This window comes from Phascolarctos cinereus, unplaced genomic scaffold (assembly GCF_003287225.1).
Source record: "Phascolarctos cinereus isolate Bilbo 61053 unplaced genomic scaffold, phaCin_HiC Scaffold_2;HRSCAF=192, whole genome shotgun sequence".
Lineage (NCBI taxonomy): Eukaryota > Metazoa > Chordata > Mammalia > Diprotodontia > Phascolarctidae > Phascolarctos > Phascolarctos cinereus.
Window position 1 is genome coordinate 11,290,559 of NW_027555625.1, and position 24,081 is coordinate 11,314,639.

Here is a 24,081-nt window from a genome sequence, read left to right on the forward strand (position 1 = left end):
TGGGTGTTGGGGAAAAAACCAATAGATTCTCAAAGCTGTGACTGACAGTCTGAGAACAACCTCAGTTTCTCTTTGGCTGGTGCCTGGTCATGCCCTGGGGTCACAAAAGCTGTACCAGCCAACAGATCACAAAGCTGACCAGACCTCCGGCCTGTGGGCACTCGCCGCTGACACAAGGCTGGGGTTATCCGTCTCCCTGCGATGCTGTATTCTCACTCTGCATCACTAGAGGGAGCGCGCACACAGACACACACACACGTGCAACCATGGGCCCGAGGTATCAAATAGCGGAAACGTTTGTCCTCTTGATGGAAAGGCTAAATGAACAAATGGTGCATTTCAGTGGCTCGTGGCCCACTGGTGAAGCTGGTTGTCCTCTCAGGAAGATCCGGGCCACAGACATGCTGCCCAGGGGGACCTTCCTCCTCTTACCATGACTGACCACAACAGGACCGGCTTGTACCCTGGTAGTGTCAGGGAAGGGCTTCCTTCTCAAACCACCTAGCTGTGTTGGGCCCGAGGTCACTGACGGGTCTGAACACTTGAGGGAGAGGAAGGCCTCCGCTGGGATCCCAGGCAGACACCGATCAGTCACAGGGCAACAGAAAAGGTCCAGACTTCTGGTGAGAGGGGACGCCAGGAACCGTGGCGGGTGGGGACGGCTGTGTGCAGGATGCTGGCTGGGAGAAGCATAAAGGAGTGGGGGAGCCTGACCTCATTCTCCTTGGCGCTTTGATTGGCAGATGAGAGACACATGAAAAGTTAGTGGAAAGAGACACGATTTAGTCAGAGGACACACTTAGTAAAAGTGTGATTTGGAACAAGTCACTCAGTCCTGAGCCTCAGTTTCCTCATCTGTACAGTAAAGGGGTTGGACTAGATGGCCTCTGAAATTCTTTTCTTGATCTAAATCTATATTCCTGTGGTCGTATAAGTAAAAATCAAATCTGTGCAAAGCCATTTCAGGCAAGGATGTGAGTGGGGAGAGGCCTTCACGATCAGGCCTCATCTAGGAAGTGGCATCCAGGCTAAGATTCAAATGGATCTGGGGATCCCAAGAGATGGAAGTATGGACAGGGAGAACATGTGAAGTGAGGAGAGGGGAGATGGAATATGTGTAGGAGAACCCCACATAGGCCACCGTGGCCAGAACACAGAACATGCAAGGAGTGACGAAAAATCAATCTACTGACAGGTCTGGAGCTAGATTATAAAGGAATTTGAAGTCCAGAGACAAGCATTGCTGTAGTAACAACCGAGGAGGAAAATGCCATTTCACACTGGGCAAGTGCTTTAAATTTTTGATGAAAGAGGTTGGATTATGTCCAGGTCTGAGGATCATATCTTAGCAAAGATGTTAATTAGCTGAAGAGTTGCTAAAATAGTGAGGGGACTAGAAACATTGCCTTAATAGGACACGTTGAAGGGTTTGGGGGTGTGGGGAGAGGGCTTGAAGAGAAGGCTCAGAGGAGACATGAGAGTCTTCCAGGATTTAAAGGGTTGTCATGTGCAAGAAGGAGATGCATTTCCCTTCTCCACTCTCAAAGGACCAAAAACAAGCTAAATGGGTGGAAGCCATCATCCGCCCATCAGAAGAAGGGGCTTCCCGACAATGAAAAAGAACCCTCAGAAAATGGAACCCAGTGAGTTCCCTGGGACCGGGATTCATCAGGCTAGATGAGGAGTGGGTTGGATTCATGGGCTTCTGAGGTTCCTTCCCGCCCTGGGATTTCTCTAATGAGGCACTCTGACTTAGTGAAGTCTGGAAGACCTGGGTTCGTCTTCGACTTTAGATATTTACTAGCTGGGTAACCCTGGAGAAGTCACTTCACATCTGTTTGTCTTAGTTTCCTCATCTGTAAAATGAGGATTATGGCCAGGACTTCTTTCTTTAAAATCTATGATCCAGTGACCCTAAGTAGAATATAGTCACAGGTAAGGTCCACAGTTATTTCCATCTTGTCTCACCCATTAGAATGGCAGCTCCTAGAGAAGTGGACTGCGTTTTTGCCCTCAATGCTTAACATGGTGCTTTGCATATAGTAAGCACTTAATAAATGCTGCTTAACTGATTGAGATAAAGAGGATAGTATAGAAGTGAATTGGTTCACCAAGAGGCTAAAATGGAGAAGGAAGAAGACTGTAGCCATTGAAGGGGTGAGGGCCTAGACCCTAGAGGGTCACAGTAAGGAGAAAGAATGGGATTAGGGGTTGGGTGTGTGAAGGGGAATAACACACAGTAAGCCTTGGAAGACAGACTGGAATCAGACTAGGAAGGAAAACGGGAAGAGGGAAGAGTCTGGGGGTGGGGAGTCCTGTTTTGGACATGTCGAGCTTGAGATGAATGTGGAACAATGAGTTGGAGCTGTCCAGCAGCCTCTTGTATGGTTTTGTGGCATGTGTTGTCTAGTTCCACACTCTTCCAGAACAGTTCACACATTCACAACTCCACCAACTGTGTGTGAGAGTGCCTCTCTTTTCACAGCCCCTCCATCAATTTTCATTTTTGTGTTCTGTCGTCTTTGCCAAATTGATAGATTGGGGCAGCTAAGTGGAGCACTGGGTCTGGAGTCAGGAAGACTTGAGTTCAAAGTGGGCCTCACACACTAGATGTGTGATCCTGGCCAAGTCATTTAACCTGTTTGTCTCAGTTTCCTCAACTGTCAAACGGGAATTAAAACAGCAGCTACCATGAAGAGCTGTTGTGAGGAGCAGATGAGCTATTTGTTAGTGCAGTGCCTGGCACATGGTAGGTACTTAATAAGTGTTTATTCTTCCCTCTTCTTTTAAGGACTGATGCAGAGTGAAGAGCAGAAGCAGAAGTACAGCATTAGCCCTTACTGAATTCTTTCATGTCCAACTCTTTGGGACCCCATTTGGGGCTTTTTTAGTAAAGATACTGGAGTGGTTTTACCATTTCCTTCTCCAGCTCATTTGACAGAGGAGGAAACTGAGGCAGACAGAGTTAAGTGACTTGCCCAGGGTCACACAGCTAGGAAGTGCCTGAAGCCAGATTTGAATTCAGGAAGTTGAGTCTTCCTGACTGCGGGGCTGGCACTCTATCCATCACAGCAGTAACCTAGCTCACTAAGATTATTCACTACAATTGCTCAGAATTTGTTTTCCTATTGGTATTTTTTTAAATTTACATTATTGTAGTTATTATGTATATTACCCCTCTGGTTCTTCTCACCTTCTGTCTCAGTTCAAGTCTTCCCATGTAACGTAAATGAAAATAATACTAGAAGACATCAGAGCTAATATTAAATGCGCTGATCAGTCTTTTTACTAGAAAGCTGATGAGACATATCTTCCTCCAGCTGGTAAAGAAGTGTTGGACTTTAGGATCCAAATACGGCATACGATGTTTAGACACATGGCCGTTGGGCTAAAAGGATTTTCGTTGTCCCGTGGGAAGATTTTATGGGAGGTGCAGTATTAGGAAGGCCGCTGGTACACAAAGAAATAGCACCAATAAAATCTTCAACGAAAAGGGTTTTGCAAAAGCAGTCGTGTCCTTATTAGTGAGAGATCATCTCCACCCAATAAATCATATGCTTGAGACAAGACATGGAAGACATTAGAAATGACAAGTTTCTGGGCTTTTTCTGATCCCTCTAGTTTATTAGCACCTCTCCCCTGTCACTCTTTATTTATTTTATGTGTGTGTAGGTATAACGTATACACATTATATAACATTGATGTATATAGGTGTGTATGCATACATGATGCACACACATGCATATCACACATTTATCTGTGTACCCATCGTATTCCACCAGTCAAACATAAGCTCCTTGAGGGCAGGGATTCTCACTTTTGTATTTGCGTTCTCCAGCACTTAGTGCTCCGCTTGTAAGGACCAGGAAGCCAGCATTTATTTAGCAGTGCCAGGCACTGGGATACAAAGAGAGGCAAAAACAGTCCCTGCCTTCAGGAAGCTTGCAGTCTAATGGGAGAGACAATGTGTAAATAATTAAGTAAAAAGAAGATATAAACAGAGGAGAGGGGAGGTCATCTCAGAGAGGACACACAGCTGGTGCCCCATGAATGTCTGTGAATTGGTTGATTAATTTTCCCAACCAAAGAGACAGTGTTACTAGAACTTGTGACTGGCTCACTGAGATGGTAAAGCTTGTTAATGAGACTGAGGTCACATGATCTTTTGAGATGAAAAAGGCCAGAAATATGTAAGGGGCAGATCTGGGTTTTGATTTGGTCTTCTGACTCCAAGCCCAGGTGTTTTCCACTGTCTCTTTTGTCTTTGCAGACTTCATGAAACCATCAGTACACACAAGTTTCAGCTCTGTCGGCTCCCAGGCTTGAATGGATGTGGCCATCTTGTTAACTGAGCCCACCATAGTGTCACGGTAGCATGGTGGATCTCAACATTTCCTTGGAACCTCTGTCCCCTCGCCTAAGTCAGCCTCCAACGTTGTCTTTGCGCTGGCTGTTGCCCATGCCTGGAATGCTCTCCTCCGCTACCCTTAGCCTCTAGAACCTTTCTGCACAGCATCTCTCCATGGTCGCCTCCTACAATCATTCTTTCCTCATCTCCATAATATCCAGTGCTCCCCATCTCCTCTTAATCTACTCTTCCCTTATCTCTCCATGGGCTGTAGACCCCAGGAGAATGTAAGTTCTTTGGGATGTTTTCATCTTTTCCTTGGTGTCCCCAGTTCCTTGCACCTTGCACATAAAAGGAATGGAATAAATACTTAAGGCGATTACAGATGCAGCTAGAAGGCAGCTCAGAAATCTAGTCCCCCCCCCCCCGCATCATTTTAGAGATAAGGAAACCAAAGAGCTGAGGGTCACTTACCCAATGTCAGACGGATCATCTGTGACAGAGTGGGGATCTGAACCCAGGTCCTTGGCCTCTGATGTCCCCTACATCGTGTTGTCCACGTCTGCGTTCACCTAGCTGGTCCACTGCCAACACTTCCTGGCTCTGTGACCGGGCAAATTCTTTCCCCTCTCTAAGCCTCAGTTTGCTCATCTGTAGCATGTAAGTGGAGGTTCTTTTGACAAGCATCGGTCCAACATCCACTGTGTGCAGAGCACATTGCTAGGTTCAGTAGAAGATACACGTTATAAGATGGCGATGACCCTACAAGATTTCAAAGTGCTTTACACATTATTTTCTTATTTGATACTTATCAACCAGTATTTATTAAGCATCTACTGTATGCAGGCACTGAAAACACAAAGACAAAAAGGAAATAGTATTTACCCTCAAGAAGCTTACACTCCAGCTGGGGAACACAACAGGTACATATATAAAGATAAACAAAAAAGAGAATTTGGTGGGGGGAAGCAATAGCAGCTAGGAGGAATAGGGTTTTAGGTAGAAGGTGGCTTTGAACTGAGAACTGAAGGAAACTAGGGATTCTAAGAGACAGAAGTGAGGGATCAAGGCACACCTGGCGTGAGGGCAAAGGCACAGAGGAGGGAGAGGGAATGCTACGCATGAAGAATATGAAGGAAGCTAATCTGGCAGCATTGTGGAATGTATGAATGACATTCAAGAGGCCTGGAGAGGCAGGTTGGTGTCAGCCTTTGAAGGACAATAAATGATGACGAGGTGTTTCAGTTGGGTCTTAGAGGGTCCCAGAGGTAATAATCACAACCACCCTGTGAGGTTATCCCCATTTTACAGAAGAAACTAAGCCTTAGGGAAGCTAAGTGGCCTGCCCACAATCCCATGGCTAAGTGTCACAGGCAGAATTCAAACCCAGGTCTCTTCTTGACTCCAAGTCTAGGCAATACCCCTACCAACTTCCCTCAGAGGACTGTTGGTCAGGACCAAATGAACAAGATGCCCTAGGGCAAACATGAGGTGACTCGTGATCTCCATGTTTTATTAAATGAGCTTCAATTGGTGCATTCCCCTGTAAGCAACAGGTGGGAACCTAAAAGGAGCTTGGGTGTGGCCTTCCCTTGGGTAATAACACGATCCTACGAGTCCGAGTAGATGGACACATCAGTTCTGGTCTCCGGTACTAGTGTGTGGCCCTGGACAGTGCCAGGGACAGTCAGCAGAGAAAGATAATGACTTTGGTCAGAAAAAGAAGGTTTCCAAAGTCATGGGAGTCTTTTGTCTTTAATGAATATCTGAACAGCCCAAACACTCCTCAATCACGAGAGCACGGAGACGGCCAGAAGCTACAGGAGACCGTGGAGGGCAAACGCTGTGGGAAAACGGCATCCGTCCCCTCCCGGGACACCATCACAGCGGCAGCGGCAGCAGCAGCGGCAGTCCCAGGCTCCCAGCAAGGCTTCAGTGCTTTGGGACCGACGTGAAGATTCTCAGCCCGTGCATCTCTTTAATCTCTTCTTTTAGCGCCTAAATAAACAAAAGGGCAATCTCATTTTTGGGGGCAGCAACGGTTAACAAAAGGAGCCTCAAAGCCAGGACCGGATTTTCTGAGAAACAGCCTGTCCACAAGGGATGAAGGCCAACGTTCTCTGTGCCCTCGACCCTGGGAACGAGGGCTTGGGGCCAGCGCGCTAGTCACTTCCAGGCACTGTGCCTGGATCAGGACCCATCAGAACGGACTGGATGGGTCGTCTAGTCCAACCCCTACCTGAAGAAGAATCCCACAGGAGGAAGCCGGGATAGAGTGGAAAAGAGCACAGGAGGGGGAGGCAGAGGACTTCCTGAGGGCACATGGTGAGAGCCCCTGGACAGCTATCTCGAGAAGATGCCAGAATAGCAGGAAGACGTACAACCAAGCTCTCCCCTCCCTCTCCTGCACAAAGCCTGGTCAGGCCTCACGTGGGGCACTGCATTCAGCTCTGGGGACCCCTCTTTAGGAAGGGGAAGGCCTCGAATCTCTGCCACAGGATGACTGGCCAACTGGAGGAAACAGAGAAGAGAAGGCTTGGCGGTGGGGGTGGGAATGGTGACAGGAAGGACGGTGTCTTCAAGTATTACCAGTGCCTTAGCTTCGTGATACAGGGGAGAAAGCACTTAACCTCTTGGGGTTCAGTTTGCTCCTAGGTAAAATAGGGATGATAGTCCTTGAACGCTGACCTCACAGGTCGGTTGTGAGGAACAGGTTTTGAGAACTGTCATGTGGGGCAGAAATGTGACATGGTTATTACTTCTACTAACCTTGTTCACCATCTGGTGCTGCTGTAAAATACGCTTGTCTTTAAATTCTTCTGACTCTATATGTATTTCATACATGGACCCGCAACCACCTGAAAATGTGACATGACAGTATGAATTAAAAGATCACCAACGGGAGCCGAACTTTGAGTAACCGAAAAACCAGTGGTGGTCCTGGAACAGGTAAGAATCATGCTGCCTTCCCCACCGTAAAGAGGTGGGAGACTGCTGGTGCAGAATGTTGTATACTCTGTCTGATGTGGTCATAGCACCAGACATTTTCTGCTTGTTTTTCTTTGTCCTAGGGAAGGTTTCAATCTAGGAGATGGAAGAGGGGGCTGTTCCCCTTCCCCAGAAACATCTGTGATCTAAAGACAAAAGGTATCAATAAAAAGTATGTGAAAAGGGTTTAAAGGTCAGCTTTTCAGGTTGAAGGAGCTAGAATTTCTTAGCCAACTGCCTGCTGTCACAGCTTATGAGCAGGCCCCAGGTGGCATTAATGGCCAGGGGATGGCTTCTGAACCCACCCGGGATGAAGCAATGTCATCTGTGGTCAGGACAGATAAGAGAGTACTGGAAGCTGGAGAGGCACTAAGCTGGATGTTTCCCTGGCCATGGACGAGTGGGAAGGGGTTAGGAATTGGAACAGGCTCTAAGTTTTGTGTGTTCCTAACAGAGCTAGGTTCTAATTCTAATAATTTAGATGACAGATTGTGGATTTTTAAAAAATGATGGTTTTAGAGGCAGCTAGGAGGCACAGTGGATAGAGCACCGGTCCTGGAGTCAGGAGGACCTGAGTTCAAATTCGGCCTCAGACCAGACACCAGACACCTGACACTTAATAGCTGTGTGACCCTGGGCAAGTCACTTAACCCCAATTGTCTAAAAAAAGGAAAAAAACTTTAAAATGATGGTTTTAGATTACTGGAACACAGCTTAAAATACAGGAATGACAGGCTCCTGGCCAGGGATGGAAGTTACCTACTAGGGACTAGCAAAGAGGTATTTACCCAGAGGTTTATACACTTCATCAAAAGAGCTTAAAACTGAAAAGGCAAAGTGAGGGGAAAAGCTGCCCAAGTACATGAATGCACCAACAAGCACCCATAAGGGGCCAAATATGTGCCAGGCTAGGCCATACAGACCATACGGGACCATCAACCGAAATTTAGGGATGAAAAGGACCTCAGAGGCCATTGAGGCTAACCTTGCTGTTCTACAGATAAGGAAACTGAGGCCAGCTTATCCCAGTGTATGAGGTGGCACTAAACCCCAGTGTTACACACTTTAAAGCCACATCCGTTAAGCCAGATCCTGCAGAGAGCAGCTATTAATGCAGAAATTAGAAAAACAGGCAATACGGAAGAAAGAGGGAGGTACAAGGCCCTCTCTGGGCCACAATTCAGAGGGGCAGTGTGGCGTAATGGAAAGAACCCTACAGTTGTAGCCCGAAAGCCTTGCTTGGACTCTTCCCGCTCTACTGCCTTACCCGGGTGACACGGGGTTAAGTCACTGGACGGTGCCTTAGTTTCCTTATCTGTGAAATGAGGGGGTGGACTCAATGACCTCCAAGATCAATCTGTCACCATGACTCATCCATGTTTGTCCCATAGGTTTGGAACCCAGGTCTTTCTGGCTCCAAGTCTAGAATCATCTATCCTATCACAGTGCTCTCATTTTTTGTTTTTTTAACCTATTTTTAATTTTCTCACTCTTGATGGTTCCCAAAGTAAAATTTGTTTTGCAAGCCTTGCTGAAACGGTAAATATCTTTGCCACTGCCGTTGGCAGCCAGTGACCGGGAGGGTGGAGCAGACCAGGGACGCTTGTGGGTGGATGTAAAGATGAGGCCCAGAGGCCTATCTGACAGGCAGTACGTCTGGATCCTTGGTGGGGATTTCTGGAGACAGCTGATAGCTCCCACATTAACCCCCACATAGCACAGGAAGCTGCGGGCAGGCCCAGGGCCCTCCCCTGCCCTGACACAGCTCACAGGCTGCATCTTCAAGCATGAACTCTGAAAGATTCCCAAGATACAAGAGATGGTGGATTCTTAGATTCTAACATGCCATTTGGGGAAACTAGCAATGGCCTCTGCAGGGCAGCACAACAGTGCTTAGCTAGGGATCCCCCGGCTGTCGGGGCTCCGCACCCCTCATCCCCCAACCCCACAAAATCATGCTGTTTCCTTTTTAGTGACGTGTCTTTTCCCCCTGGTAGAATGGAAGGTCTCTGAGGGCAAGTTTTGGGCTCTGTATATTTTCCTAGTGCCTGGCACAGAGCAGAAATCACAGACCCAGGGCTGGAAGGCACTTTGGAGGTCTCTGGCCCAAACCTCTCATTTTATAGAAAAGGGAATTGAGGTTAAGAGAGAGGATGCACCCGGATCAAGGCTGCTTTTGAGGAGTGAGTCCAAGCCAGGTCTCCACTGGGCATCCTGCTGCCTACCTCCTGGGTCTCTCCATACTGCAGGCCAATTCTGGGCCATGACTCTGCTCTGCCGACCAGTCTACTATCAACTGCTCTACAGGCGACAAACAGCAGGACGTTCTGTTCTGTTTTGGGGGCTATGGGAATAAGATGTGTGATTTCATTGGTGGAAATAAATTCCTTTGAGGAAACTTCCTTTCCCAACTCAGACTGTCATCAGCTTAGGGACTTAGGATCTGACCATTGCCTGGGGTAGAGGGCAGCTGGTAACACAGCCTTGAGTCAGGAAGAGCTGAGTTCAAATCCAGCCTCAAACACTTACAGGCTGTGTGATCCTAGGCAAGCCACTGAATCCTGCTTGCCTCAGTTTCCCCATCTGTAAAATGAGCTGGAGAAGGAAATGACAAACCACTCTAGCATCTTTGCCAAGAAAACCCCAGTGGGGTCACAGACAGTCAGATGCCTCTGAATAATGGCTGAGCAACAACAACATTGCCTGTGGTAGCCAGAGACACGCAGCCAACGTGGGTCTCCCTGACTGTGAGCACGGTTCTCTCTTCCCTAGCCCAGCCCACTAGGGTGGTCCTCATGACTCCTGTTAGATGCAGAGGGGATCCTTCCTCCTGGGAGGTCTTTGAGCAGATGCAGGATGACTATTCCTAGGAGAGGCCCGAGTGGGGATTCCTTTCCGGTAGATGGCTGCGGAAGGAGGAATCCGTCTGGAATCACAGCTCAGACGTCTGGAATTCTTCCAAGTCCTTTCCCACAACCACCCACTGGGATGGGCTTTCCAAGTATTAACCCATCTGCAAGACGGGGATACTAAAGCTTCGAGAGCTAAAATGACTACTGCTGAGGAGGGACCTGAACCTGGGTCTCTGCCCACCCTAAGTCCTCCACACACTGGGGGCACGTGAGCTCTACCAGAAGATCAGAGACTTAGACCCTATTGGGAGCTAAGTGCTCATTCAGTGGTGCCTCTGTAAAACGCGCTCAGTCATGAGGACCCTCTTAAGGAACCCCTAGAAACGTGGACTTGCATTATTACTCCTGCCTTTAAGAAGTGGCTGTGCTCGCTGGCCCAATGGAAGGAAAGGTGAGAACTTCTGTGGGTCAGTAAAAAATAAAAAGAAAGAAGCAGATTGTGGGCCGCCCTGTCCCAAGCCAGCAGCTCTTCTGGGCTGTGGCCGCAGGGGCCTGGAGGAGGTCATACCTGAAATGTCTGTGACCTTGATAGTTGCTGCCTGAGGAAACTTCTCTTTTAGGATCTGAGTCACTTTGAGCTCCCCCGAGGTCTGGGAAGCAAATGTTCTCTGGGCACATCGGAGAAAAGGGACCTGTCCATTAAGAGAGAGAGAGAGAGAGAGAGAGAGAGAGGGATGAGAGATCACAGGGAAGTGACAGCCATAGCACTGTGGGGTGATGGGGTCCCCTACTCCTTGCCGTGGGCTCAAAGGGTAATAGCTTTAGAGCCGGCAGGGAGCTTATCAATAAGATAAAGCATTTGTTAAGCACTTTCTGTATACCAGGCACTGCCGTGTAAAGGAGCCCCCTTATTAAGTTTTATTATTATTAATTATCAACATTATTAAGTTATTATTAAGGAGAAGCCTGAGGCTGACAGAGGTCAAGAGCTCCCTTAAGGTCACACAGTAACTATCAAAGGCACGATTTGGACCTAGTTCCACCAACTCAAGATCGAGAGCCCCTTCCACTGTCCTACACTCCCTCCTCCTCCTATTTGCAAGGACTGGGTCGAACTGGCCTTGGAGTCAGGGAGACCCGGATTCAAATCCTGCCTCCAACACAGAGTGGCTGCTCAGCTCCACCTTGCAGGGCCCCCAGGAGCTCTAGGACCACAAGGACGTGTGGAGCCGCCTCCGCAGAGGGAGTTTCCAGACCGACACCATCCCATGACCTCCATCAGAAGGACAGGGGCCTCAGGGAGGTGGGGGTTTGCACCATAAATAACTCACAGACTCCAGAGGCTCAGAAGGGAATGCAGGTCCCGTGCAGACGGCGGCTGCCTACCGACGCATGCACCCATTCAGGAACGTCAGCCCGAACACAGATGGCAGGTTCTGGAGCTGCAAAGGCCCCAGCAGCCGTCCAGTCCAACCCTGTCATTTTATACTACGGGAGGAGACGCCACAGAGAGAGAAGGGCACTTGGACAAAGCACCTGGCGCCCAGCACACGGCTGGGCCTCGGAAAGACTGACCTTTGAATCCAGCCTCATTCGCTTCTTAGCTGTGGGATCCTGGGCAAGTCACGTAACCACCTCTGCCTCGGTTTCTTTACGTGTAAAATGGGATTAATATTGGCACCTATTCTGAAGGGTTGTTGGGAGGACAAAATGAGATACTACTTGTAAATCAAAACTGCTCTCTCAGAAGATATTAATGATCTCTTTTTTAAAATTAAATTTTATTTTCAGATCATTCTCCCCCTACCCTACCCTACCAACTGAGAAAGCAAGAAAAACAAGATCCCTATTACAAACAAACATGTATTTAATAATCTCCCTGCTATGTGGCCCAGTGGATAGAGCGCTGGGCCTGGAGCCAAGGGGATTCATCCTCCTGAGTTCAAATCCAGCCTCAGACACTTACTGGCTGTGTGACCCCGGGCGTCACTTCACCCTGTTTGCCTCAGTTTCCTCATCTGTGAAATGAGCTGGAGGAGATGGTAAACCACTCCAGTATCTCTGCCAAGAAAACCCCAAATGAGGTCATAGAGTCACACACAACTGAAAAGACTGAACAGCTGTGGGATCTAACAGCCTTGTCTCGAGGTCCTCCCCCTCCCTGGCCTCCACAGACTGACACCACCTTCTCCTCCAGGTGTTAGGGACACCTCTGTCCTGGTTCTCCTCCCCATCATCTGGACCATCCTCCTTTGTTGTTTTGGCTGGATCTTCACCCCATTCACACCCGCTACAGGTGGGGATCCCCCAAGGCTCTGTCCTGTACCCTATTCTCCTTCTGTCCTATTTCACGTGGTGAATTTATCAGCTCCCATGAAATCCGTTCCCACCTCAATGCTAATGACTCTCAGCTTGACTTGGCCAGCCTCCAGGCTTGCATCTCCAGCTGACTTTTAGACGTCCTAAACTTAACACGTTCAAAACTGAACTCATGATTTTTTTCTCCAAACCCTCCCGTCTCCCCAGTTTCCCTATTACTGTCAAGGACACCACCACCCTCTGAGTCATCGGGGCTGGAAAGCTCCAGTTCATCCTCTCTTCCTCTCCACCCCCCATATCCAATCTATTGCCAACAGATCAGTGTTGGTGATTCTACCTTCACAATATCTCTTCTATAAATCTTTTCTCCTTTGGCATGGCTGCTGCCCCGATGCCTGGACTTGCAATGGCTGCTGGAGGGGGGGGGGAGGGGGTCCTCCCTGCCTCAAGTCTCTTCTCACGCCAACTCATTCTCCACTCAGCTGTCAGAGAAATCTTCCTAAAACACAGGGCTGACCAGTTCACCCCCACTACTCTGCCAACTCCAGTGGTTCCCTGTTAACCGAGCCCTTCAAAACCTGCCTCCCATACCTTCATTTTTCAGCCTTCTTACACCTTACTTACCTCTGTGTCCTCTGCCATCCAGCGACGTGGGCTGTACCCCATGCCTGCAGAGCCCTTCCTCCTCATCTCTGTCCCCTGGCTTCCTGCACAGCCCACCTTCTTCAGGAAGCTTTTCCTAATCCCTCTTCATTCTAGCGCCTTCCCTCTGCTGATTTTTCCAGTCTCTCCCGTCTGTGGCTTATCTGCACATAATCGTATGGCTGTATACTCCCCACCAGACTATGAGCCCCTTGAGGGCAGGAGCTGTTTTTCCATTTCTTTGTGTCCTCAGCACAGCACCTGACACATAGTAGGTGCTTAATAAATGCTGAGTGACTGACTAAAGTGATTTTCAAACTTTGAAGCTCTAGAAATGCTAGCCATTATTATTACTGTTACTGTATTTGCACAAGAAAACACAGACAGTAAGTAATAGAGTCAACATTCCAACCCAAGGCTCCTGGGTCCAAATGAAGTGCTGTGTCTACTGGATTATCTCCTTTCAAAAGATCTCTGAGGAAAAAAGAAATGTATATACACACACACAAATACCCGTAAATACATCTATACATACATAAGCACATACACATGTGTGCACATATATGCACATGTACCTGTGCTCACATAAAATATCCATAGATACACACGCACACACATGATCCAATTATCATGATAATAGTAGCATTTCTACGGCTCTTTTAAAATTTAGAAATTGCTTTCCATGTATTAACATGATCCTCACAACAACTCTTGAGGAAAGGTTGGGGCCAAGAGAAGTCAACTGATTTGCCAGTGGTCAAAGAAGTACTAAATGTCGGCGGCAGGATTTGAACTCTGGTCTTTCCGACTCCAAGTACAGTGCCCTATCTCCTTCAATGCCTTTCTTTGTAGTCCCAGTGCTCAGCACAGTGCCTGGCACACAGAAGGGGCTTAATAAAGGCACACTGTCCGACTAGCATGCACGGGGAACTGTTGCCAGGCGGGGGAGCTCGAAGCTGGACAGCCCTCTGCTGGGGAGTTGTCAGTGAGGCTCCTCCATCGATTCAGGCCAGCCCAGCTGGTATTTACCCTGTGCTATGACCAGCAAACCCTACCTCCTGCTACCCCTGTTCCTGGGGTTCAGCCACCACCTGCACAGTGAAAACTCTCCTCCCAGCCCCTGCTCCTTTCTAGCTCAGCCCTCCTCCCTTCTTGCCAAATCCCTACCCGCCGACGACTGAAATGTGTGCACACCCAGCCCTCATCTCTCTCCTGCATTCCGCTACCACATCTGCAGCTAGCTGTCTGCTGGACAGCTCCTCCTCCTGTTCCACTCAGCCTGTGGCCTCAAAGTCAGCAAGTGTTAATTAAGCACCTACTATGTGCCGGGTACAGAATGAATCCTCTCTTCCTCAAACCCACCCCAACTTCAAACAGCCTTCTTTTTAGAAGGGCAAGACTATTCTCCAAATCAGTCAAACAAACATTCGTGAAGCATTTACTACGTCCCTCAAGGAACTTCCATTCTTAAGAGGGGATGCAACACGTACATAACTGGGTACAGCCATGACACACAGTGTTGGTGGAAGGGAATCTCAGAGGCTCATAACCTGGAAAGTATCTTTTTACTCTTCCATTTCTCTCATCAACCAAGTAATCAATAAGCATTATTAAACACCTACTGTGCGTTAGGCACTGGTGACCCAAAGCCAAAAACGGAAACAGTCCCTGCGCTCGAGAAGCTTAGATTACATCCGCCTGCGGAGCCAATCAATTGCCAAGCAGATTTTACCTCCAGGATGCCTGGCACCGGTGGGACTCCTCTGTTTCTCTCCACTGGTTCAGTCATTTCAGTTGTGTCCGACTTTTTGTGACCCCATTCGGGGTTCCAGGGATACTGGAGCTGTTTGCCATGTCTTCTCCATCTCATTTTACAGATGAGGAGACTGAGGTAAACAGGGGGAAGTGACTTGCCCAGGGTCACACAGCTAGTAAGTGTCTGAGGCTGGATTTGAACTCAGGTCTTGACGATTCCTGGCCAGGCTCTCTGTGCGCTATGGTGCCCCCAGATGACCCTTCTTTCCATTGGCTCTAGCATCAAAGAACCTGGGTTTAAATCCCACCTCAGATACCTACTATTTGCATGACCTTGGACAAGTCATTGAGTTTCATTAGACTTCAGTTTCCTTCTCCGTAAAAGGGGGAGTCTGCTCCCTAGAGGACCTCTTGGCCAGGCACACCTCCCAACTGGCTGCTCTAATTCTGACTGTGCCCCTTTCCAATCCATCCTCCACCAGCTGCCAAAAGGATCTTCCTAAGATGTGGATCTGGTCATATTACTCCCCTAATCAAAAACCTTTAAGGGTTCCCTAGATCTTTTAGAATAAAAAATTCTTTGGCATCTCTGGCTTCCCACATCAGACTCCCACTGGCCTGTGTGACCCTGGACAAGTGGCTTAACCTCTCTAAGACCAGACCTGGCATAGGAGGTGCTGACCTGCACTGGCAGAGGGAAGTTCCTCCCCTGGGAGTTCTTTAGGCCAATGAGATCCCAAGTTGCCTCCCTCTCCTACCCCTTGTGTGGCATCCAAGGCCCTCTGCTATCTTCCCAGGATTCTCCTCAAACCCTCCACAGTCCAGCCGTACTGGGGGGTACATCATTCATGAACTCATCAGCCATCTCTTGCCTCCCTAAATTCACAGGCATGGCATCTGTCCCCCACCGCCCTGCCACCATCTCCTGTGATGCTCTTCCAATGCTCCAGCCAGCAGCCTCCTCTCTTTCCTCCCTTTGTTTCGCTTCCCATGCCCACCTTGCTCATCAATAGCACCCTAGTAAAGTGTAAATTCCCAGAGGGCAGGGCCTGTGTGGGTTTTGTCTCTGTGCCATCAGGGCCTAGCACTGTGCCCTGGAGAGCAGGCACTCAATAAATGTTCACTGGACTGAGCTGAAGGCTAAGAGAAGAGGCTGGGCCTCTCCAGGAGCAGCAGCCCAGCCTAGGAGGCGGTGGGAATCTGGTGCTGGTGTGTACAGAGGAGAACAACTCTAGGCTAACACCTTAGCCCTCCCTATCTTGTTTTCTTACCAACCAAGCTGCAAGCATTAAGTGCCTACTGCATACCAGGCACTGTGCAACAAAAGACAATAAAAGACAATAAATGCACCATGGAGAAGACAACAGGTCCCAACAGAGGGCTACTCTCCCCTGTTATTCCCCTCTGAGTACCCCGCCAACTCCTATCTTTGCACTGGCTGGCCCTCAAGCCTGGAATGCATCCCTCCTTCCCCCCCTCCCAGAATCCCTCACTCCCTTCAAGTCACAGCTCAAGCACCACCTTCTCCAGGACCTTCCTGACTCCCCCCAGCTGCCAGGCCTTCCCTCCCACAACGACCTTCTTCCATGATGGGTCAGAATGGTTTAGTGGCCAGGAAGACCTGAGCTCAAGTCCTGACCGAGGGACCCTGGGCAAGTCACTGATCTCCTCTCAGGCTCAGTTTCCTCATCTATAAAATGGGGGATAATAGCACCTACTTCCCGGGTCGCTCTGAGAACAAACTCCTTTTGTAAAGCGCTTCGCAAAGGTCACCTACATGACAGCTATTATCACAAATGCACGCCATTACAGTACCTAGAACTATGTGGGCTCCATTTCCATAAACGTGTGCGCCCGGTCCTAGCCCCTGGACTGTAAACTCCCCGGGGGCAGGGGCTTTTCCCTTTTGGTGTCAGTATGCCCAACGAGCAGCCCGGTGCCTAGCAGCTTCCCAAATGCTTCTTGATCCACTCACCTCCCTTCCTGTCTCCAGGCCCGTTTCCTCCTCTACACAACCAAGGGATGGAATTCCATGACCTGGAGACCAGGTCGGTAAGTCCTTGGGGTCACCGCGGCTAAATCACAGGGCCGGCTTTCTCCCTCCAGCCAGAGATGACCCGTTTGGCTTCCTACACTCCCTTCTCAAACCCCCCAACACACATTCCCCCCGCCTCTAAGTCTCAGCAAAGACCCCCCTCTCCCCAACCTTCAGCCTCTGCACCCACTAGTCCGGTTTAGCTACATCCCCTCCCCCACTCTGAGCCCACGTTCTTCCAGTTCCAGTCTCTGGACCGCCCTGCCCCCCCAAGTGACCCCTCCACAGCCTTGTATCATCACTCTCCGCCTTAGATCGCCCCCCACTCACCTCCTCACGTCACCCCCTCTTCCGCCACCTGAGGTGCCCCGCAGGGCTCCCCTTCCCCACATATTCCCCCTCCCCCGCTGAGTTCCCCCCCCCCATCCCTCCAGCCCCCAGCTCTCACCACACGCAGGCTTCTCCAGCAGAGAAGCTGCGAAGCTGTGGCAGCGGCGCCCGGAGCCGCCATAACGGGCATGGGGGCGGGGCGGGGAGAGGCCGCGCGGAGCCTGCGACTCACGCCGGCTCAAAGTCACCCACGCTGGGGAAGGCGAGAGGACCGGGCCGGCGCCGGGGCCGGAGGCGGGGAGAGAACCCGGGCCGAGCCCGCCCTCTGTCGCCTGGGAGGCCACCCCCTCGGCCGCCTGCCCGCCCGGAAGGGTAGAGGGGCGGGGCGGGAGGAGGGGCTAGGACACCCGCGGCGTTCTAGGGCCAGTTTGGACTCCGACCCGCCGCAGGACAAAATCCATTTTGTGTAGCGTGTCCGGAAACTTCCCCAGTTCGGTTCTCTCCCGGGCGGGCGACTCTTCCTCTTCCGGCTCCGACACTCCGCGTTCTAAAGTCAGTTTCAGCCCTGAGCTCAGGGTTCTATGATCAATTTCAGCTCCTATACTCAGCGTTCTAAAGTCAGTTTCAGCCCGGAGCTTGGAGTTCTATGGGCAGTTTAGGCTCCTAAACTCAGGGTTCTAAAGTCAATTAACATTTATTGCGCTACACCACGTGCCAGTCTCTGTGCTAAAAGCTGAGCATAGAAAGGCAAAAGGCACTTCGTGTGCCACTGGGGAGATAACGAGCGAAGAACGAATAAATACATGACAATAAGCAATAGACCTACGAATAGGGAATAATTAAGAGAGCGACTAGAATTGAGAGGGATTGAGAAAAGCTTCCAGTAGAAGGTGGAATTTGAGAGTGGTGAATCAGTGGAATAGGTTAAATACACAAGACAGTAGTCAATGACTATAGTAATCTGTTTGATAAACGCAAAGACTCCAGCTTCTGGGGTCAGAACTCACTATGCAACAAAAACTGCTAGGAAAACTGGAAAACAGTATGGCAGAAACTAGGCATAGACCAACATCTTACGACTTAGACATAAAGGGTGATACGGTAAGCTAATTAGGAGAACAAGGACTAGTTTACCTGTCAGATCTATGGAGAAGGGAAGAATTTGTGACCAAACAAGAGATAGAGAACATTATGAAATGCAAAATGGATAATTTTGATTACATTAAATTGAAAAGTTTTTGTGCAAACAAAGCCAATGCAACCAAGATTAGAAGGGAAGCAGAAAGATGGAAAATAATATTTTACAGCCAGGGTCTCCGATAAAGGTCTCATTTCTAGAATATATAGAGAACTGAGTCAAATTTATAAGAATACAAGTCATTCCCCAACAGATAAATGGTCAAAGGATATGAACAGGCAGTTTTCAGATGAAGAAATTAAAGCTATCTGTAGTCATATGAAAAAATTCTCTAAATTACTATTGATTAGAGAAATGCAAATTAAAACAGCTCTGAGGTACCAACCTCACACCTATCAGATTGGCTAACTTTACAAAAAAATAAAAGGAAAATGGTAAATGTTGGAGCAGATGTGGGAAAATTGGAACACTAATGCATTGTTGGTGGAGTTGTGAACTGATCCAACCATTCTGGAGAGCAATTTGGAACTATTCCCAAATGCTATAAAAATGTGCATACCCTTTGACCCAGCAATAACACTTCTAGGTTTGTATCCCAAAGAGATCATTAAAAAGGGAAAAGTACCCACATGTACAAAAATATTCATCGCAGGTCTTTTTGTGGTGGCAAAGAATTGGAAATTGAGGGGATGTCCATCAATTGGGAATGGCTGAACAAGTTGTGGTATATGAATGTAATGGAATATTGTTGTGCTATAAGAAATGAGGAGTAAGTGCACTTCAGAAATACCTGGAAAGACTTGTACGACTGATGCTGAGTGAAGTGAGAAGAACCAGGAGAATGTTGTACATAGTAACAGCAACATTGTGCAGTGATCAACTATGATAGACTTAGCTCTTCTCAGCAATGCAAGGATCTAAGACAATCCAAAAGACTGATGATGGAAAATGCTGTCCACATCCAGAGAAAGAACTATGGAGTGTGAATGCAGATCAAAGTATACATACTATTTTCACTTTATTGGGTTGTTTTTTGTTTTTTGTTTCTCATAGTTTTCACCGTTTGTTCTGATTTTTCTTTCATGACATGACTAATGTAGAAATATGTCTAATAAGATTGTACATGTATGTCTATATCAGATTGCTTGCCATTTTGGGGAAAAGAGAGGGGAGGGAGGGAGAAAAAATTTGGAACTCAAAAGTGAATGTTAAAATTTTTCTTTACATGTAATTGGAAAAAATAAATTACTATTAAGTGGAAAAAAAAAGGAGGTAGGATTTTAGTTGGAACTTAAAGTGGGGAGGCAGAGATAAGGAGCATTCCAGGCTTGGGAGACTGCCAGAGAAAATGCCTGGAGTGGGAAATGGAGCATCCTGTTCCTGTAACAGCCAGGAGGAGGCCAGTTTCACCGGATTGATTTCAGTTCTAATACTCTGAGTCCTGCAGTCAATTTCAACTCTGATATTCTGCCTTCTGTGTTCATGAGTGTTTCTGGCTCTCAGAGTATGAGCTCTGAAATCCATTCACCTGACACTGTGTTCTGTGTTCTAAAGCCTCCACCTCAGCCTGTATGTTCCAAATTCTTTCCAGTTCTGGTGTTCTGGAGTCCATTTCAACTTTGATGTTCTGATACTGTTGGCATTGAAAGCCCTTAGTAACCTAACATATTCCTAACTCCTCAGCACATACTCTTCAAACTGGTGACTCTGGCTTCCTTCCTGTTCTCACAGGACATGGGACTCAGAGCATTTTTGCTGCCTGTCCCCCACTCTCTCCCTCTGCACCTCTGGCCCCTACTTTTTCCTTGTTCCCAAGTCTCAGCTAAAACCCCACCTTCTCCCAGAAGCTTTTACTGGGATCTCCTTACCCTTAGCACCTCACTCTGAGATTACCCCCAATTATCCCATCTATATTTTATCTGTCCCCAGTTGTTTGCATGTTGTCTCCCTGATGAAACTGTGGGCTCTTTGAAGTCAAGGAATGTTTTTGCCTTTGAGTTTCTTTTTTTTTTCTTGCTCAGAGATTTTTTTTTTCTTTTTGCTGAGGCAATCAGGGTTAAGTGACTTGCCCACCAGGGTCAGACAGCCAGAAAGTGTTAAGTGTCTGAGGCCGGATTTGAACTCAGGTCCTCCTGACTCCAAGGCAGGTCCTCTATCCACTGTGCCACCTAGCTGCCCCTCCTTTCTTTGAGTTTCCAGAAGTTAGCCTAGAGCACATAGCAGGCTCTTGATAAAGGCTTGCTAAAGACTACATTCTGTGTTCTAAATCTGCCATCTGTTCTGAAGCCTTTTTCCTGTTCTGAAGTCTGTTTTCGCTTTGAGGCATTGCTTTCTGTGTTTTAAAGCTCTTCCAGCTCTGAAACTGTGAGTTCTAAAGTCTGTTACAGCTTTGATTTTCTGCATTTATGTTCTGGGCAGCTAGGTGACACAGTGAGTAGAACACTGGGGCTGGGATCAGGAAGACCTGAGTGCAAATGCGGCCTCAGACACTTAGTAACTGTGTGACCCTAGGCAAGTCACTTCACCCTGTTTGCTTCAGTTCCTCATCTGTAAAATGAGGTGAAGAAGGAAATGAAAAACCACTCCAGTATCTTTTCCAAGAAAACCCCCAATGGGGTCATGAAGACTTGGACATAACTAAAATCAAAACAACTTTTATATTCTAAAGCTACTGGGTTCTAGAGTCCTTCCAGCCTCTGACACTCAGCATTCTGAGGTCTAAAGCACTTTTCCTGGGTCATACTCTCCATTCTAAGTTCTACGGTACTTTCCCATCCTGACATCCTTTGAGTCATCTTCACACCTGGATATAGCTGTGAGATACCTAAAACAGCATCAATCCCTTGGTAGCTAGCCACCCAGACCAGACCCATCACTGCCAATGTTGGCCTAACAGAGTCACAGAATGTCCAGTTCAGAAAGATTCCCAGAGTTCATTATGTGCAAAACATAACTGAGTTTCATACTTAGGAGATCTCAGAGATCCTTTCCAGCTCTGGGCTTAATTAGATTACAGTCATATAGGATGCAAAACCGGCTAAAGGGCCACTCCTGAAAAACAGTTATTGTTGATTTGATGACTAAGCAGCTCTCAAGTAAATCAACACCTCTTAGAATCTGAGTTGCCCATAGTACTGGCACATTGAAGAGCTTGCCCACACAGCAAGCACATATGATTCAGAGGGAGGACCTGAGCCTGGGCCTTCTTGGCTTCCAGGCTAGCTCTCTGTCCATAATGACATATCTCCTCTCATCAAGCAATTATGAGACTCCGATGAGCTCATATGTCTCAAGCACTTGGCAAATGTTAAAGCAGGATGTAAATGGCACTTATTTTTTATTATTAGTCAAAATAATACTACTAATAATAGCCAACATAATGCTTTAAGGTTTACAAAGTACTGTACATGCTATCCCATTGGATCTTCACAACAATCCTGGAAGGCTTTTATTAGCCCCATTTTACAGATGAGGAAACTGAGGCAGAGAGGTAAAATGATTTATGTAAGATGGAATTTGAGCTCCTACCCCTTATGCCACCAGCATGCTGATTCCCCACTTGCAGATACATACTTCACAATATTACAAAATAAATTTGTCAAAATGAAAGGACAATAAGAGGAAAAGGACCCTTTTGTACAAAAGTATTTATAGCACTCTTTTTGCAAAGACATTCAAAACAAAAAATTCAAACTGATGATGTGCCCATCAATTGGGGAAAGGCTGAGAAAGTTATGAGATATAGAGATATAAATATATGTGATGGAAAGCTATTGTGCTATAAGAAACGATGAAGAGGGTATCAAGGATGGAGCCAATACAGCAGAGAACAGGCTGGAACCCAGCTGAACTCTCCCTGCATTCCCCTCCAAACAACTTTAAGATAATACCTTAAATCACATTTAACAAAAGGTCAGAGGGAGACATTGTTCCATCCTAAGACAGCTTAGGAGGTCTGCAGGAGAGATTGGTGATGCCAAGTTGGGCACTGGCCTGGAGCCTGGTGGCAGCACCAGGAGCAGGCCACAGAAACTGCTGCAACAGCAGTATCAATAGAAACAGCACCTTTGGGGGCTCTCAGCCCAGAGACAGTAAGGGGGTGGGACAACTGGTCAGAAGGAGATTATAGGGGACGCTTTGCTGGCACTGGGTGCAGCTGGAGTCTACTGGCATCTCTATTGCGCATAAACAGTTTGAGGTCTCAGTTCCAGGGCCAAGAAAAACACTTGTGCTTGCATCTCCAGGGGAGTAGGGGCCCTTCCTGGGTAAAGACCAGAGTGCAGACCAGGAGGATTGTGACCATGCCTCTCTTAGGATCACAGCACATTGGAAATACTGAAAACTTGCAGACCCCCAGAACTAGCTCTGAAAATAGCAGCATGAAAAAGCCTGAAACTTGGGAGAATGCCTCCTCACCCCCACGTAAGCAGAGTTCAACTTTAATATAAAGTTCAGGGGCAGCTAGGTGGTGCAATGGATAGAGCACCGGCCCTGGAGTCAGGAGGACCTGAGTTCAAATCCAGCCTCAGACACATAACACTTACTAGCTATGTGATGCTGGGCAAGTCACTTAACCCTGTTGCCTAGCCAAAATAATAATAATAACAACAACAACAACAACAACAACATAAAATTCAAAGTGAAGAAATAGGCCGGGAAACTGAGCAAACTTAACCATAAAACGTTACTACTGTGTCAGGGAAAACAAAGACATAAACTTAGAAGACAACAATGTGAAAACAGCTACAAGTAAAGTCTCAAAGAAAAATGCTAATTTGACCCAAGGCCAGTAAGAATTCCTGGAAGAGTTAAAGGAAGAAATAAAAGTGGTAGAGGTAGGGGAAAAAAATGAGAGTGATGAAAGAAACTTATGAGAAGAGAATTGAAGTTTGGTAAAAAGAGGCACAGAAAAAAAGTGAAGAAAGTAACACCTTAAAAAGCAGAATTGGGGGCTGAACCAAGATGGAAGAGTAAAGGCAGGGACTTGCCTGAGCTCTCCCCAAACTCCTCCAAATATCTTTTAAAATGACTCTAAACAAATTCTATAGCAGTAGATCTCACAAAAAGATTGAATGAAACAAATTTCTAGCCCAGCACAACTTAGAAAATCAGCAGGAAAGGTCTACTACACCAGGGTGAGAGAGAAGTCTAGCACAGTCTGTGCCAGTGCAGACCCAGCCCAAGCAAACCGGGAGCAGGCTTTGGGACTACTGAATCACTGGCAGCAGTAGCAGTTTCTGATCCTCAGCCCACAGACATCAAAGACATTTTGTAAATGTCTTTTTGTAAAAATGTTTGTCAAAATTTGTAAAAATATGAGCCATTCCATAAATGGTCAAAGGATATGAATAGACAGTTTTCAGAAGAAATCAAAACTATTTTATAGTCACATGAAAAAAATGCTCTAAATCACTACTGATTAGGGAAAGGCAAATTAAAACAACTCTAAGGTACTACCTCACACCAGAATTGACAAATGCTGGAGAGGATGAGGGAAAATAGGTATATTAATGAATTGTTGGTGAAGTAGTGAACTGATGCAGCCATTCTGGAGAACAGTCGGGAACTATGCCCAAAGGGCTTATAAAACTGTGTATACCCTTTGATCCAGCAATACCACTGCTAGGTCTGTACCCCAAAGAGATCATAAAAAAGGGAAAAGGACCCACATGTA

The 24,081-nt window shown here is 47.5% G+C and overlaps 1 protein-coding gene across 10 annotated transcripts; it reads right to left on the minus strand.

Annotated features, from left to right (window-relative positions):
- Window positions 1-5,835: 5,835 nt before the first annotated feature.
- Window positions 5,836-17,686, minus strand: BOLA3 (bolA family member 3). Of its 10 annotated transcripts, none has more exons than XM_021007738.2 (5): window positions 17,388-17,686; window positions 13,132-13,313; window positions 10,757-10,880; window positions 7,118-7,206; window positions 5,836-6,346 (listed from the first exon to the last, which is right to left on the minus strand). In XM_021007738.2, exons 2-5 carry the CDS (start codon window positions 13,195-13,197, stop codon window positions 6,281-6,283), a joined length of 345 nt encoding a protein of 114 aa, XP_020863397.1. In that variant the 5' UTR covers window positions 13,198-13,313; window positions 17,388-17,686; the 3' UTR covers window positions 5,836-6,280. The 10 variants fall into 10 exon arrangements, with proteins under 10 accessions (XP_020863397.1, XP_078005353.1, XP_078005358.1 ...); XM_078149227.1 differs by lacking the exon at window positions 17,388-17,686 and adding an exon at window positions 14,882-17,047; XM_078149232.1 differs by lacking the exon at window positions 17,388-17,686 and adding an exon at window positions 11,764-12,249 and having other exon boundaries at window positions 13,132-17,046.
- Between the last annotated feature and the right edge of the window lie 6,395 nt (window positions 17,687-24,081).

What these genes read in the sequence shown, in the direction of transcription:
- BOLA3 (XM_021007737.2), bottom strand. Translation starts at nt 17,459, where the DNA reads ATGCCCGTTATGGCGGCTCCGGGCGCCGCTGCCACAGCTTCGCAGCTT. An exon ending in GCTGGAGAAGCCTGCGTGTG is followed by an intron (nt 10,881 to 17,387) that starts GTGAGAGCTGGG and finishes CTTAATGGACAG; the next exon opens with GTCCCTTTTCTCCGATGTGC. An exon ending in AGCACCAGATGGTGAACAAG is followed by an intron (nt 6,347 to 7,117) that starts GTTAGTAGAAGT and finishes TTGTTTATTTAG; the next exon opens with GCGCTAAAAGAAGAGATTAA.